This window comes from Elephantulus edwardii, unplaced genomic scaffold (genome assembly GCF_000299155.1).
Source record: "Elephantulus edwardii isolate Elephantulus edwardi_28Jun2011 unplaced genomic scaffold, EleEdw1.0 scaffold00113, whole genome shotgun sequence".
Taxonomy (NCBI): Eukaryota; Metazoa; Chordata; class Mammalia; order Macroscelidea; family Macroscelididae; genus Elephantulus; species Elephantulus edwardii.
In genome coordinates, this window is record NW_006399863.1 from 9,946,178 (window position 1) to 9,961,289 (window position 15,112).

The 15,112-nt window shown below is 50.7% G+C and overlaps 1 protein-coding gene across 1 annotated transcript in view; it reads left to right on the forward strand.

Moving 5' to 3' along the window:
- Positions 1-15,112, forward strand: part of POC1A (POC1 centriolar protein A) — a 64,883-nt gene that overhangs the window by 20,403 nt on the left and 29,368 nt on the right. Inside the window, exons 7-8 of the mRNA XM_006892256.1 lie at positions 824-892; positions 3,879-3,974. Of these exons, the coding sequence (XP_006892318.1) occupies positions 824-892; positions 3,879-3,974 (165 nt within the window). The remainder of the gene's footprint in view (positions 1-823; positions 893-3,878; positions 3,975-15,112) is intronic.

A 15,112-nucleotide genomic window follows, 5' to 3' on the forward strand; every position in this document is an offset into this window, starting at 1 on the left:
TGTCTGGCTTTGCTTGGGAAATGCTAGGTACCAGCCATCATAAAAGTGACTGTGAGGAAAGTTGGTTTGTAGTATCTCTGCTAAAGCCGTACTTGCTCTGTGCATCTTTCCAGAAAGGATTTCAGCACGTGGGGACGATCCCATCCCTGCCTGGCCATGCTCACTGTCCCTCACAGTGCTGGGTACTGCCTGGCATGGGCCCAGCATCCCCCTCAGATGGTCATGTAGACTTTCAGCCCTCCCAAGGCCCTAGCACAAGGAAGATGGTGTGTATATTAGAGGGATGTTCCAAGACACTCACCTGAGCAGGTGTTTCTCCTTGCTCTGGTCTGGCCTCTCTGTCACCTGTGTCCCCTGCTCTTGGCGTCTCCGTGGAGCTCCCCACTTCTCTGCTCAGAAGCAGGATGGCGTTGGGGAAGAGCATGGCCCTGAGACACAGGGACAGAGTCCTAAGCCCAGTGGTGTAGTCTGTGCTAAGTCTGAACCTGTCTGACCCCTGATTCCTACTGGGAAAATGGGACAATGATACTGGCCTGACAGGGCTACCCACATGGACTATCCCCTTCATTCATCTCTGCCCACCCTTGGCCTTTGTTTCATGAGTGGTGCTTAGGAATAGAAGTCTCAGCCATGGCTCTGGGGCCTTGCCACACGCAGGGACCTTGGCAAGAGGCAAGGGAGGGCAAGGGAGGACTGAGGTGGCACGAGGTCCTCAGGCCCTTTATCCTGCTGCTGCTTTCATTCAAGAGCGTCTAGTTTTCTTTTCCTTTCAGAGAACCTAGAGTGACCTTTGGTGTTTGTTCTTTTTTGCCTCTTTTGTCAGGGAGCAGCCACCACTGTTGCCTTTTCAAGGACGGGGGAGTATTTTGCTTCTGGAGGTTCTGATGAACAAGTAAGTAAAGAAAGAATGGTCTGATCACACAAAACAGAGGCCCGGGCCATCTCTGGGATGGGACTGACTTGACCAGTGTGGCCTTGAGTAGCTTTCCACAAGCTGGAAGACCCTAATGAGGCTCCAAGTGAGGTTACCCTGACCTCGAGCCCTCGCCTCTTCAGAGCAGGGCCCGGCAGGTGCTGACCCCCAGGGAAGCAGCTCAAATGCCTCACTGCTCAAACCTGCAGGTTAGAATAGGCGGAGTCTGAGGCTATTATTGTGATGGAGACTTTTTAAAAGCTTTTTTAGAAAAGGGTTTTTTTTAGAACTTTCCCCCCTGATTACAATGAATGATTAAATAATAGTGATAGTATAATGCTCTGGTGGCCTAGTGGCAAGAAGCTGTGCTACAATCCTGAAGACACACAGTTTGAATCCACCAGCTTCTCCACAAGAGAAAGATGGCCAGTGTCCTCTCGTGCAATTAACTGCCTCTGAAAACCTGCTGGAGGGTCAGCTGTGGGTTGATTCCAACTCGCTGTTATACAACAATAACATAATGATCAAAGAATTTTCTGAAGTGATGTCTTCAAAATCCTGAAGCACAATGATGTCAGTTTGAAGAGTAAGGTGCATCTCATTCAAACTATCTACTTCCAATCATTTGTTGCTCTTCTGAGAACTCGATCATAAATCAGGATGACAGAAGAATAATTGATGCCTTTGAGTGGGTGTTGGGGAAGAGTACTGAATAGCCCATGGACGGCCAAAAGAACAAAATCTGTCTTGGAAAAAGTACAGCCAGAGTTTTCTTGGTGGCAAGGATAGTGAAGCTTTGTCTCACGTACTTCAGGCATGTTTCTAGAAGCTATTCCTTGGAAGGTGGCGTTATGCTTGGAAAGGTGGAGGGTCAGTGAAAGAGAAGACCCTCAACGAGGTGGACTGATGTAGTCAGTGACCGCAGCATAGACTCACGTGTGTCGGTGATAATGAGGAAGGCACGGGATGGGACAGTGTTCAGATCGGTTGCTCGTTGATCGGATCACTCTGACTCGTACTCGGCTGACAGGCCCCTGACTGCAGTGATTACAGGTTTGATGAAGTGACTTCACCCGGGACACCTCTCATTCCTCACAGGCAGTCTGTGACCCTATTCTGTAGATTCTGAGTCTCCGCAGATGACAGACTGGTCAGGGCCCACTGGACTCGAGCTGAGCCTCTGAGTCTTTTCTCCATCATCTGCCTCCCTCTCATCCAGGCTCTGTGCTCTGGCTGAGGGGCAGCATTTTCAACATGAGAGGCCACATCCCTCATCCCTTTATCACCCTTTGTATCCTAGCACCTTCGGCCCAGACTGCCAAGCACTGAGGATCCCTCTCCTGGGCTGGGCACCCTGACCCTGCGGTCCAGCTGAGAGTGTCCTTCCCTCTGTGCCGGGTCACAGCTCTGTCTCCTCCCCCCAGCACAGGTCTGTTGGCTCTGTAGTGAGCCCAGCTCTAGCCCCAAATTGCCTGCTTTGGGTTTAATTCTCTGACAGTATGGGAGAGGGTGGCTTGAGGCTCTTAGAGCCAAGTTACCTTTCTATACCAGTTCCTGAATTAACCAGTCAGGGAAAGGAAGGCAGAGGGTACCCCTGAGCTTTCCCTGTATATAGAGACCTGGCTCATTGCTAAGACTACTAAGGAAACTAGTACAGTAAATTCACACAGAAAATCACGGTAAAAGAAATGCACGTAGCACACGAGGGAGCCTGGTAGAAAGTTAGGCTTCCGCCCACTCTGGCCCTTCCTCAGGCAGCTCCCTGGCTGCCATTTTAACGTCTGCTCTGAGAGTCTTTTTTGGAAGGATGCTTGGCGTTATCTGTTGCCACATGCTAGGAATCATTCCACTCCTAGGCATTTATTCTGCAGTCAGAGATACACGTCACACAGACCCTAGAAATAAAATGTGTACCGACATTCTTCCTGCAAAGGCAAAGAATGAGGGACCGCAGTTCTCACCCCTCAGGGAGCAGAAAACAGTGGAGTTGATGAGGGTGCGGAGGAACTTCCTGAGGGACTAGGTCCTGGCTACGTCCCGAAGGGCTGTGCCTGCCGAGCAACACCAAATTTTCTTCTTATGCGGATGTGCAGGGTTTCTGTGGCCTCAGCTGAACTCCGGTCACACTCCACAGTTCCTGTTCTAAGGCTCCCGCTGGCCATCTTGAATGCAGCCCTGGAAGGACACAGTGGCATGTTGTCAACAGTCATCACTTGTTCCACCAAGGCGTGTCTCTCAGAGATTTTGTTAGAGAAGTCTTGTGATGTGATGCTATTAAAAAGACCATCCGTTTTCTCAGATGAAGAAACTTGCCTAGGGTCACACAGTTTAAAAGGGTGGAACCAGGATCTTTTCCCTGGTGGTTTAACCTGGAGTCTGTCTCAACTACTTCTCAGTGTCATGGACTAGACCACCACCTTCAGGAGCTTCTCGTAGTAGAGAAGACATATGATAAGTAAAAGAAAATAGATTAAATAACTCCCAACTCCAGTGCTACGAAGGAAAGAAATTGGGGCTATGATAAAATGTCAAGAGCACTGGTGGCCTATTGGCAAGAAGCTGCACCGCCATCTTGAAGGCACACAGTTCAAATCCACCAGCTGCTCCACTGGAGAAGGATGGGCAGCCTCCTCCCCACGTGATTAACTGCCTCTGAAAACCCACTGGAGGGTCAGCTACTCCACAGTACAACATGATAAATGTATTGGGATGACCAAGGAAGGCTTTTCTCAGAAGTTGCTACTGAGGGGGAGACAGGCATGTGTAACTTAGGGCTCTGGGCACGCCAAGCAGAGGGACCAACCCCATCAAAGAGGCCTGCCCCTTCTTAAACCTGTGGAGAGTCCTAGAGTTAGAGTGCTGGGTCAGACCGCTGTCTTTGGAGGGGACCTCTAGGCCACTTTGTGGGTGAAGTAGACTGATGAGGGCATTTCTTCTGATTCTGTGTACTTCTTGATCTCCACAGGTAATGGTTTGGAAGAGTAACTTTGATGTGGCCGAATGTGGTGAAGGGAAAGTGAGGAGGCCCCCAGCCACGGTGGCCAGCTCCACTGGGAACCTGGTAGGTGGCAGGAGTGCCCTGGCCTTGTGACTGAGGCCGAGTGACATGGACAGCTGTGGGCTCCAACACAGTAGAGGTCTAGAGCCTAGGCTAGGCTGTTCAGGGGAGGAAGATTGGTAAGATTGTGTCATCTCTCAAACAATGCTTTTACATTTGTGGACCTCGTTTTAAATCTGGAATGAACAAGTAAGACATCATGAGACTGGTAAAGTTGACGCGGAGCGCCAAGGTGTGGGGAGTATTTCCATGACATGTTGTTGGGAAATGAGAGACCGAAAGAGCTTTCTCATACCAGCCCTAGATTGCCCGGCCTGGCGGCACAGCTGGAACAAATGAGGAAAGGCCATGAGGCTCTTTACTTCCTTTTTCCCCCAAAGCCACAGAGAGGAGGAAGTTCCTTAGCCACAAACCTTAGAACCATTTTTAGGACCTTTGTTGGTAGAGGGCATTCGAAGTTCCTGAATTTAAATATTTGATGACATTTTTAAATTTTTTTTTTTGTAATGACTGTTTTGGGGGAGAAATTGGCAACGGCCACAGTCACATTGAATAAGGTGTTAGTATTTCCGCTGAAATGAGCAGAAAGCTGAAGATAGTGGAACTCCAAGGGTTTTAGCACCTGTTGACATCCCTCCCTTCTGGTCCTCAGAGGCAGCATGGCCTCCCTCAGACAAGAACATCAGGCCTGAACAACAGGAAGTGTCTCGTCCAGAGCCCCTAGCAGTCAGGGCTGGAGCCCAGAATAGAGCCGGGAAGTCTGCATCCACTCTGGGGCTTTCTTTGGCTCCAGCAGATTGGATCTCCACCCCCTCCTCAACCCCCTTCCCCAAGCACCCATTCACTCTCATACCACCTCAGGCCCTCACTGAGTTGTCCTCACAGCTTTGCCCACTGAGCATCACCCCCTGGGATTCACATGGGGGAAAGGATGTGGTCCTGGGGTCAGAGAACTAGGCTTGAACTCTGGTTGTGTGGTCCTGGCTGAAGCACTCATTCTTTCTAACTACTCCTGAGAGGGCCTTGAAAACCCCCACAGGCTCTGTCTGAGGACCCCATAAATAATGTGAGTGAGTTGTGCTAAACGGTGAAGTGCCTACTTAGCCATAAAATCATTCTTCAGTCGAGGAGCTCTGGTGACTTAGTGGTAAAGAGCTGCACTGCCAACTCTGAGGCACACGGTTCTAATCCACCAGCTGCTCCATAAGAGAAAGGTGGGCAGTCAGCTCCTGTGTCATTTACTGCTTGAAACCTGCTGGAGGGTCAGCTGTGAGATAGCTCTGATTCAGTGGCACATAACAACAGGGCTTTGTCTTTATCTGTCATAAGCATCTTTGATACTCGGGCAGACACCCACATAGGCATATCTCGTGGTGTACCCTTCTAGGAGCTTCTCTCATCTTTGGATTCCTTGGTCAAGAGGAGAACTTGTTTTCAAAATACTGTTTGGTGGTTGGACTTCCTCCTGAGGTCTGAAGGGAAGCTGGCCTGTGTTCTCACCCTTCCTGCTCACGGACTTCCGTGGCGCTGAGATAATAGCTGGTGACTGGAGCCCTTGAGGTCCCAAGTCTCTGCCCCCCTCTAGCTCTGTCCACACACTGGAGGGTTCTCAGCATGGGCTGTCCTGTTTGGGGCTGCATAATTCTGTGTGATGAACACGGTCCTGTGCATCTGAGGATGGTCAGCCGCATCCTTGGTCTCTATTCACTGGATGCCAGTAGCACCCCACTCCACTTCCTCAGTTGTTACAACCAATAACATCTCTAGACATTCCCTCCCCCCCAGGGACACAGACGTGCCCCCAGTTTGAGAATCACTGCAGTAGAACCTGCTTCAGGAGTGAGCCCGGGAAGGAAGCTGGTCCAGCAGCAAGAAGGTGGCCAAGGATGGGGCTGTCCTCGGGTGTGTCCTTAGCATGGTAGGCAGGTGGGAGAAGCCATTCTCACAGCCAGGCCGTACTCCCACTAAATTGGGCCACATCTAGGTTTCTAACAGAAGCTGGTTTATAAAAAATGCTATTTGGCCTGTCAGTCTTTGGGTTCTTGATGGTAAATAACAACAAGCCCTTTTGCCTTAAGTAACAACATACTGTTCTTCTCTTATCATTAGTGTACATTCTTGCCTTACCTGCTCCGGGTCTCCAGGCTCTGAGGTAATATCTGGTGAGGGGTTTGGTGCCTGGCTGGGTGGCTCGGGCACCCCAGAGGCTCACAGATCCGATGTGCCTCTATCCTCTCCTGCCCCGCCTCCATGCTGGGCCTCACCTCCTGAAGCCTTATTGGGAATTTTTTTAGGAAGCCAGAATTCCTGGTCTCCTGCCCCTTTCATTCGGCATGGTAGTCAAAAGGTAGCGGGGCAGCCCCACAGCCGACATGCCCAGGGCAGCCCTGGGCGCGCGCAGCAGCCCCTCTGGCCTGGGAACACCCTCCCCAGGGCGATGGGGGAGCTGTGGGGCCCCCCGGCATCATTCTGGGAACGAAGGCCGTCCTTGAGCCCACTCCGCACAGAGCTCTGTTCACTGCGTGGAGCTATTTTCAACTGCTGGTTGAAATGCATAGCTTATTTTTAGGCACATTTCATGTTGAAAAGCAAAAGCCATTTCCCAGACATTCAGAAGGAGAATAATGGGTTCCATTTTCCCTCTATTCTTGGCAGAATGGTGCACGAGGAGGGATATCAGGGCTGTGGCTGGGGCACGTTCTCGGCTTTGCAGATGGCCCATGAAGGATGGAAGCTCATGCCCCTGGCTGGGTGGCCAGGCCCCTGGGTGTTCTCACAGCAACCTCAAAGCTGGAGCAGGCTGGAAAGGCCCACTTACTGGGAGCGCAGTGCCACCCCAGGGCTCCTGAACGGCCAGACCTAGGACCCCGTGGGTCTCTGAGAGCTGTTGGCTTGTGTTGGTGTTTTCCAGGGTCAGCGCTTCACTTGTCCCCTGTCACATCCTGGCTGCTCGCCTCTCTGCATTTATCCCTGTGGGTTCTGACCCGCTCCTGTTGTCGGTGTCCTGGGATCTGCCCTCAGGCATAGGACCTACCCTTCCGAACCCCAGCCACCCAAATGACCAACTTCCGCAACCGCAGAGGCAATTTTCGGACCACTTTTAAATAGCAAATTTGCAGTAGCAAAGATGCATTTATTCCGCCCTCCTCTTCTCCTTGCCTCCCTCCAAACATCTGAGGGCCCATTATGCAATTGGGAAGGCAGGTTGTGCGGGCTCGGGTGGGAGGGGAAGAACGCAGAGTCCTAGGTAATTCAATGAAACTGAAAAACAGTATCAGCTCCTGAGTTCTCAGGGCTTGCTGCGTTTGGTTTTGATGTAACCCCGAGTTTTGGGACCAAGTAGGCTTCTCCACTTGCCTCTCACGACCTCCTCATTCTGAAGGGGGGAAACCCAGCTGTGGTTCAGAGGCTGGCTTTTTATTTCTGCCGACTTAAGTCTGAACCCCGCCTGTGCCCAGCCTGGGCTGTGACCCCGGGTGTGCGGCCTGACCCCCATGGAGCCTTTTCCTCCAGTCACACCGGGAGATGCTGGCCCTCTTTCAGGAGATTACATGAGGTAGAGCACGCCCAGCAGACACTTGGCACTGCGCCTGGCACATGGCAAGTGCTCACCAGGCTTCAGCTATTTTTAAAGTGTTTCTTTTCCCCTCCTCTGTCTGATTGAGAGCCAGATGATCCCAGCCTGCCCAGTCAAGGTGACTGGGATGAGGGCGACAGGCAGAGGTGGGTGGTTCTGAGTAGAATAATTTTAGTTGTTGCTTGCTCTTTGTGACATGTCTTCATTCAGTCATGAGCTTTTAGACCCTTGTAGGCATCCATGGTGGTTCTTCCCAACTGACTCCCATGGTTCCCTGGGACATAGTGCCTGGGGTGAGACCCCACATCCTGAGCAGCCACTACAGGTGTCCAGGACCCCAGAGTCCTGGTGCTAGAACTCTCCTCCAGGAAGAGGAGGCTGGGGCAGCCAGGAATATGTGCCTTGAGACAACAGCTTCCTGTTGCTTCCTTGTTCCCCTGGTTCTGAGGACCAGGCCTCAGCCACCTCCTGCTCCCATTCTCCAGACCCCAGCTTTCCATGTGGACGCTACTGCAGGGGTGGGCTTGACTTAGGATTGGGTGGGGTTTTTCTTGTGTGTGTGTGTTTTTTTTTTAAAAAAAAAAACACTTTAATTCATTCATTGTTGATCCCCCAGTCCATTTTGCAATGTACGTCTTACCTCAGATTATTATCATCCATATATTCTTTTTGGACCGTTCTTCCCCTCGTCTGTTCCAATTCAGTGGTCATTATCTATTCACTCTTCCTATTCTCCCCCACCCCCCCATGTCAGTCCTATTTTATAACAGCTGTGTTATTCAGTATTTGTCTTTTTTACTTAGAATTCTTGAACCCCAGTTCTTGGTGCAAATTCCCGGGCACTAGATTTTGCCCTGTATTGAGGGCCTAGAGGTGCTGGGTAATTGTGGTCACTATTCAAGATCTAGGCTCTCACCCGGGTACCTTGCCTTGAGAAGTCCTGGGGTGGGGAGGTAGAAAAGAGGCCATTTTCATCTGTCACATTCACATTCTCATCTGGGAACATAGAGACTTGAGTATCTTTCCAGAGAAGGCAAGTTTATGGCGTGGCGTTTAGTGACTTGGGTGGCTGTAAAAAGGGCCTGATGGCATGTTTCACTTCCTCAGTGAACTCTCTTAAGGGAGAAAAGACAGAATCACCATCAACATGAGGCCGTGGCCGATCTCTCTGAGGCGCAGATCAAGTATACCTGCATATTTCAGTCTTATTCACAAATCTGACACTTGTACCATTCTGTATTTCTTTGCTGAGTTTCATAATTGATTGCGATGATGGCACAGAATACACAAACCACACTCATGATTATGAGGTTTATTAGAGGAGTAATGGGTTGCACTTCTGGATCAGGAAGGACTTAGGACACTGCACTGGCCTCTGTCCTTCTTGGGCAAGTGTTACGAAGCTCTTTAGCTCTACAGCAGGTGCCTAAGAGAAAGCCTCCCTCCCACAGACTCAGCTCTCTCTCTGTGTGGCTCAGCGCACCCTCCGCAAGGTTTAAGAGGTCCTCAGTGCAGGGACTCTGAGTCCAAAGGATGCACCCTCCTTCAGCTTCCTCTTGGTAGTAATGAGGTCTCCTCTGTCAGCCTCTGAGATGGCTCATTTTAAATCTAGTAAAGAGGCAACACTGACTGGTCCTCTCACTAGGGCTCCACATACTATTTGCATGGTGGGTAAGGTGGCCACCACAGCCCAGGAGCTTCATAGACCCCTGTGTTCTTGCCGCCCCAGGCCCCAGGCTCTTAAGTAGGCGTCTGATTGATATGTCTGTGTCTGGGGAACAGGTTGGAACCTGTCTCCTTTTCCTTCCTAAAGCCACAGCTGTCCTTACTGAGAGATGGGTCAGAGCCAGTGCCGGGCACACATCTGATCATCGCTGTGTGTTTCTCTAAAGAGAGGGCTTGTGTTTGGTGAGTACAAGGACAGCAGCCACAGAAGAATGGCATGACGAGTTCCTAGGCAGGAAGAGTGGGGAGATGGTCTTTGAACATTTGACTTTGGTTGCATTAAGCCTCTTATAGGGATTCTCAAACGTTTAGCCAGTGTTAGAATCACTCTGAGGCCTTGTTTTGATGGTGTTGCTAAGGAGTTGCTCTGCCATCCTGAAGGTGGTGCTTCTGGTGGTTCGAATCCACCAGCAGCCCTGCAGGAGGCAGAGGGACACTCTGCTCCCTTGTGATTTAGAGCCTTTCAGAACCCACTTGAGGGTCAGCGAGGAGTCACGTCCAACTCAACAGCAGTGAGTTTGCTGAGGCCTTGTTCCAGTGCAGCTTGCCTGATTCAGCAGGGAATCCGCATTTCTAACTTGTATCTATCTAGGTGTTGACTATGTTGCTCGTCCAGGGGTCTGCTTTGAGAGCCCCTCTAGCCAGTGGTGGCTGTGGCATCCTGGGCATGGGGGCGGGCACGAAGAGAGTCCTTGTCCCTCTTGAGAGACAGCTGTGACATTGTAGGGGCTGTGGCTTGGGAAAGGCAATGGGAGGATTAACATCTCTCAGTTCTCTGTTAGTCTGCCTCTTTCTAGAAGAGGAAAAAGGATGTGGCCTTGATTCTAATCTCAGTGCAATATTTTGCTTTGTTTTAAAGAGAGAGAGAGAGAGAGAGAGAGAGAGAGATTCTCAGTGCTTCTCTTTGAGCCCTTTAAACCCTAAGGCATGCACCAGACTGTTTACAATTGAGCAAACTGATGTGTGGTTTTATTATCAGCTGGGGACATCAGTAAAGGAGGCTGTGACTCTGCCAGGCCCGTGGTCCTCGGTCCCAGCCTCTGCACTTAGCTCATCTGAGCTCATCGGTGCCACTGTCATCAGTGCAACCACTTGCTTGGAAGCCACAATCTCTAGGCAGCCTGCCTCCTGCTTTGTCCTTGCTGTCTCCCTGTTCCCACTGCCTCCCTCTCACCCTGCAGCTGTGGGTACCTAGGCCATTAAGGGGGTAGATCTCTCTGAGCCTGAGCTTGAGATGACCTGGAGGCTGTGACTCAGTGTGTAACCCCCCAAAGAGGAAGGTGTTATTTGTAGAACCTTTTTGAAAAGTGCCTGTAGGTAGCTGTAGGGGGGAACCCAGCACCAGTGACAATAAGATGAGGCTGTGCCATGGGATAGAAGCTGATACTTCCTTCTCCAGGCTGCCCTTTGGGTCAGTGGCTAGGTGGGGGCTGATTGGACCTTCTTACCACTGGGAACTTTTCCTCAATTCCTCAGGCAAACACATCCCTTTGCATGGTGCTCAGGAAGGCAGGCTTCTTAAATGACTTAAATCAGAGGGAGGCATGAGCTCAGAAATCTAGGGCAAGGCATATCATCACAGCCACAGTAGATGCAGGTGGAAGAAGCTGCCTGAGATCCAGATGAGACCTGGAAACCCTAAGTCTGCCTGCGAGTCTGTCCCAACGAACCTGGGTGCACACTCCCTCTGAGAGCCATTGTTTACCTCCCAGCCCGAGTTGTATTCATCTTTTTCATCTCTGCCCCTGACCTTCCACTGAGCAGCCTTCCAGGAGGTTGGCAGCATGTGAGTTCTTCCTGCTTCATCTTCCCAATAGCACACTCCTTCCTGGACCAGCCCCTTCCCCTTGTCTGTTACTTCAGGCCTAACCTGTCCCCCTGGAAGACTGGGCCTTTGGTCTCCCCTGTGGTGCCTGCAGGTGCCTGTTGCATACAATGTTCAGGACAGTGGTGTTAAGTGGACCTGGTACCTGCTGCCTGTGGGGAGGTGGCCTGAGTGTGCAAGGCTAGAGGTGTATACTGGCTCTTGTAGCGTTTTCCGTGGTCCTAGGCTAACTGTAAGAAGTCACTTTGTGGCCTCATGTCTCAGTTTGGAGGTAGGTGGGGTGGGGTGGGGAGGAGAGTGGACGCAGAGCGTCTGCAGGTATGATTGGCATGCAGGTCTGCACTAGAAGTTTAAGATGCAGCTCTTCATTTTAAATGGAAAAGAGCCCTTTGGAGTTTATATTTTTCCAGATTGGGTGGCAGCGTGGCCCATGTGGTGGAAGGGTGTTGGATAATGCTTGTATTTATGTTCTCATTGGTTACCATGGAAAAAAATCAGAATAGATGGTTTCCATGGAGATTATCTTAAAATTAGTTTCTTTGAAGGTCCGGACATTGCTGCAGGGTTCACTGAATACTCCTGGTGCCATCAGGGACTTTTTAAGTGGCAATGCCAAAGGCTGGTCTGCAGTTTTTGCAGATTTAAAACGAAGTCATGTGCCTCCTTGTGCTTGAAAATGCCAGGGCACTGGAGGGCAGAGGCTGTGCCACCACCTCCTGATGGGGTCCCGCTAGACCTGGGTTCCGCTCTACAGCTCATGCAGGTCACGCAGGAACCTTTTTTTCTTTAATTACACAAAACCTTTCAATTATGGGCATTTTCAAGCTAGCACAGTAAGTGGAGAGAGTGGTCTGTAAATCCCTATGAACCCCTCACCAAACCTCAGCGCTTCCTCTCCCCATATATTAGGGGAAGGATTGGTTTATTGTTTAAATTCCAGATATGTCATTTCACTGAATAAGGGCTTTTTTTGGGCTACATAACCACACCCAACAAAGCTAGTAATTTTCTTACCACACCCACCAAAATGAACAATTTCTTATCAAGTACCTAGACCTGGCTCATATCTTCCTCTTTGTATTGTATAGTGGTTTTGTTTAAATAAGGACATGGGGAGCTTTAACAAAAGCTCGTGGGCCTCCCTTTCATTTGTGGTCCTGATGCCTTGAGTGGTGGGAATCCCTGCCCTGTAGCCACAGTCAGATGGGTAAAGGAACAACGTTTGGGCTTGCATCCTACTGTCCTCAGGGATAGGTTTATGCTGTGAGCTCTGGGTCACCCTTGTTGGAGTCCGGCCTGTGCCTAGGGCAGGTGGGTCAGCTACTACCAGCTGTCCTGGGAGCAGGCCTCCGCTGGAGGGCGCTGTCCCTCTTTCCAGCCCACAAGACAGAGGTGGGGAAGGTGATGTCACCTTGGTTCACAGCAGCTGTGTTTGTCTTCATTCCCCAGGAAGTGAGACCCTAAGAAACACAAGCCTAGAGCAGGTGGGCAGGTGCACTGACCCCAGGAGGCCCCCGGCGTGGGTAGAGCCAGCCCCACTGTCTGTCTGTAGGCTTTGCTCGAGTCCTGTGATGCTGCACAAAATATGAATTACGGAGCCCGGGATTGATGCCCGGGGTGTGGTCGGCGGCTCTAATACTCCCCATTGAACTAAGTGCAAGGAGAGTTTAAAATAGCCAGCCTTTGTTCCCGGGGTTTTAAAAATTCAACTCCAGTAGTTACAATGAGCTGTCTTCAAGTGGATCTATAAATAAACCGCTTCTGTTCCTCTTTGTCACCGAGAGCCTCGGCATCTTCCCGAGAAGTCAGCGCTAGCGCTCATCTTCATTAGATGCTTCTCATCTGCGGGGCAGCTGCAGCCGCCAGTGAGCCGGGCTAACACCAGGAGCTGGCGATGACAGCAACCCTTTTCCTTCTGAAAAACCCATGGTCCCCCAAGAAGTGTCATAACCACGGAGAGAGAGAGAGAGAGAGTGACTGCAATGGAGAGACCAGGAGGAAGGGCCGGCCTCCCCATGGGACAAGGTCTACACGGTACTAGGCAGTCATGTCCCCAGCATGTACTGCACAGTAGGACAGTAGGATACGCATCACTCTTGTGGCCTTCATGTCAAACACGTGTAACCGCAGTCATGAGAAAATAGACACGCCTAAATTGAGGGTCAGTTAACAAAATAACTGCTCAGTGTTCTTCAAAAACACTGAGATCATGAAGACCGAGGAACTAGCCCAGATCACAGGGGGCTGAGGAGAAATAATAGCTGAGGGCAACGTGCAGCCCTGGATGGGATTCTGGAACATTCAGCTCCAAAGGCACTAGTAGAAAAGCCCCTAACTGGCGTTCCAATGGAGTCCTCAGTTTGGTTATTGTGTGGAGTATCCATGTTGATTTCCTGGTTCTTCTTGTGGTACTCTGGTTATTTAAGATACTAGCACTAGAGAGATGAGCTCTGGTGGCCTAATGGTAAGAAGCTCTGCTGCTGTCCCAAAGGCCTGCAGTTCTAATCCACCAGCTGCTCCCTGGGAGAAGGATGGGCAGTCTCCTCCTGTGTGATTTACTGCCTCTGAAAACCCACTGGCGGGTCAGCTATGGGTCAGTTCTGACTCCACAGCACTCAGCAACAACAAAGCAGAGATACGTGGAACTGCTCTCTACTAATATCTGCAAGATATTTTATTTGGAGAACCAAATAAAAAATTAATTCAAAACCGTTTCTTTTAAAATAAACCAGTCCATAGTCAGCAGCTGGGCTTTGACGAAAGCCTTGACCTTCTCCCTCCCAAGGTGTCATAGTTGTCTCTGGTGGGCAAGGGGTGCGTTTCTGCCTCAAGGTATTTTAGAACATGCCGCATTCAGCCTTCAATGGGCCCTGGGTAATGTTTGTGGAACTGAATTGACCAAGAGCTAGCCCACAAGTGAGAATGGGCTGTGTGCTCAGAGGAATGCACTTACAGTGGCATTTGTCATCAGCGCAGGGACTGCAGACGGAAGGGGTTTGGCTACTCAGTGATGGGGTCCTGTTTGAGAATGCTCCAGAAGCATCTGCTCCAGGAACGGCAGGACCAGTAGATCCACTCCCCACCCTGCCTTCCAGGGATTCATTGTTCTATGTAGGATCCTGGACCTTCTGCCTCTGCCCATTCTCCTCTTCTGTGCTCCTCACCCACTGAGCTCTACCTCCCTTGCCGCCCACCAGTGTGAGTTCCTGGCTGTGACAGTGGTGATGACTTGGGGTGGGCTTCAGTCCTAAAGACCTGGGGTCGTGTTTCTGTCCCCTCTGAGCCCCTCCAGGGAAGAGGGTCAAGGATCTCCTCTTTGCACCGAAGAATGTTCTCGCAGTGTGATGGCCGTGTCTACTTGTTTATTGACAGCTTATTTGAAATTGCTTAGCTTTCCTCTGTTAATGCTTTGCTCCTTCCTTCTCAAACTTCCCTCATATACTTGTAGTAACACCAATTTCCCTCCTATACTTGCAGTTAAACAAATTTCCCCTCGTTTCACTTGTTGGGAGTATATTTGACATTTTAAATCTTCTTCACCTTCCCCCACCCCCATCTTCTGTGAGGAGTTGTTCAAAGACTGAGACTGAAGAGTTAGCTGAACGTTCCCAGGACTTGAGCCCAGGTGTGACTTGAGCCTGTCACAGCCTAGGGCTTGGGGCCCTCACTCTCAGCCTTGCGCTTTTGAAGAGGAGATCTCCTTGGTTTGTTTACTAAACACCTCCCACTTGTTGTGTAGACCTGTAACCAACACTGTGATAAGGATAGGAGAGGTATCTCTGATCCCTCCCTCATGGGGACTGCCCTTTGTACAAGGGGACCAGGAGATGAGACAGTGGGCCAAGTTGTCTGTGCCCGTGGGGCCTGGTAGCACTGGTTCTGTATGTGTCAAGGCCTGCAGCTGTGGTAGAGCAGACATGTGGGTCCCTCCTCTAGTTTAGACCCACCTCTAGGCCTTTTCACAGTTCTCAGTCCAAAGCACAGCTTGCCCATCAGGGCCTGGAGTCCAGAGGG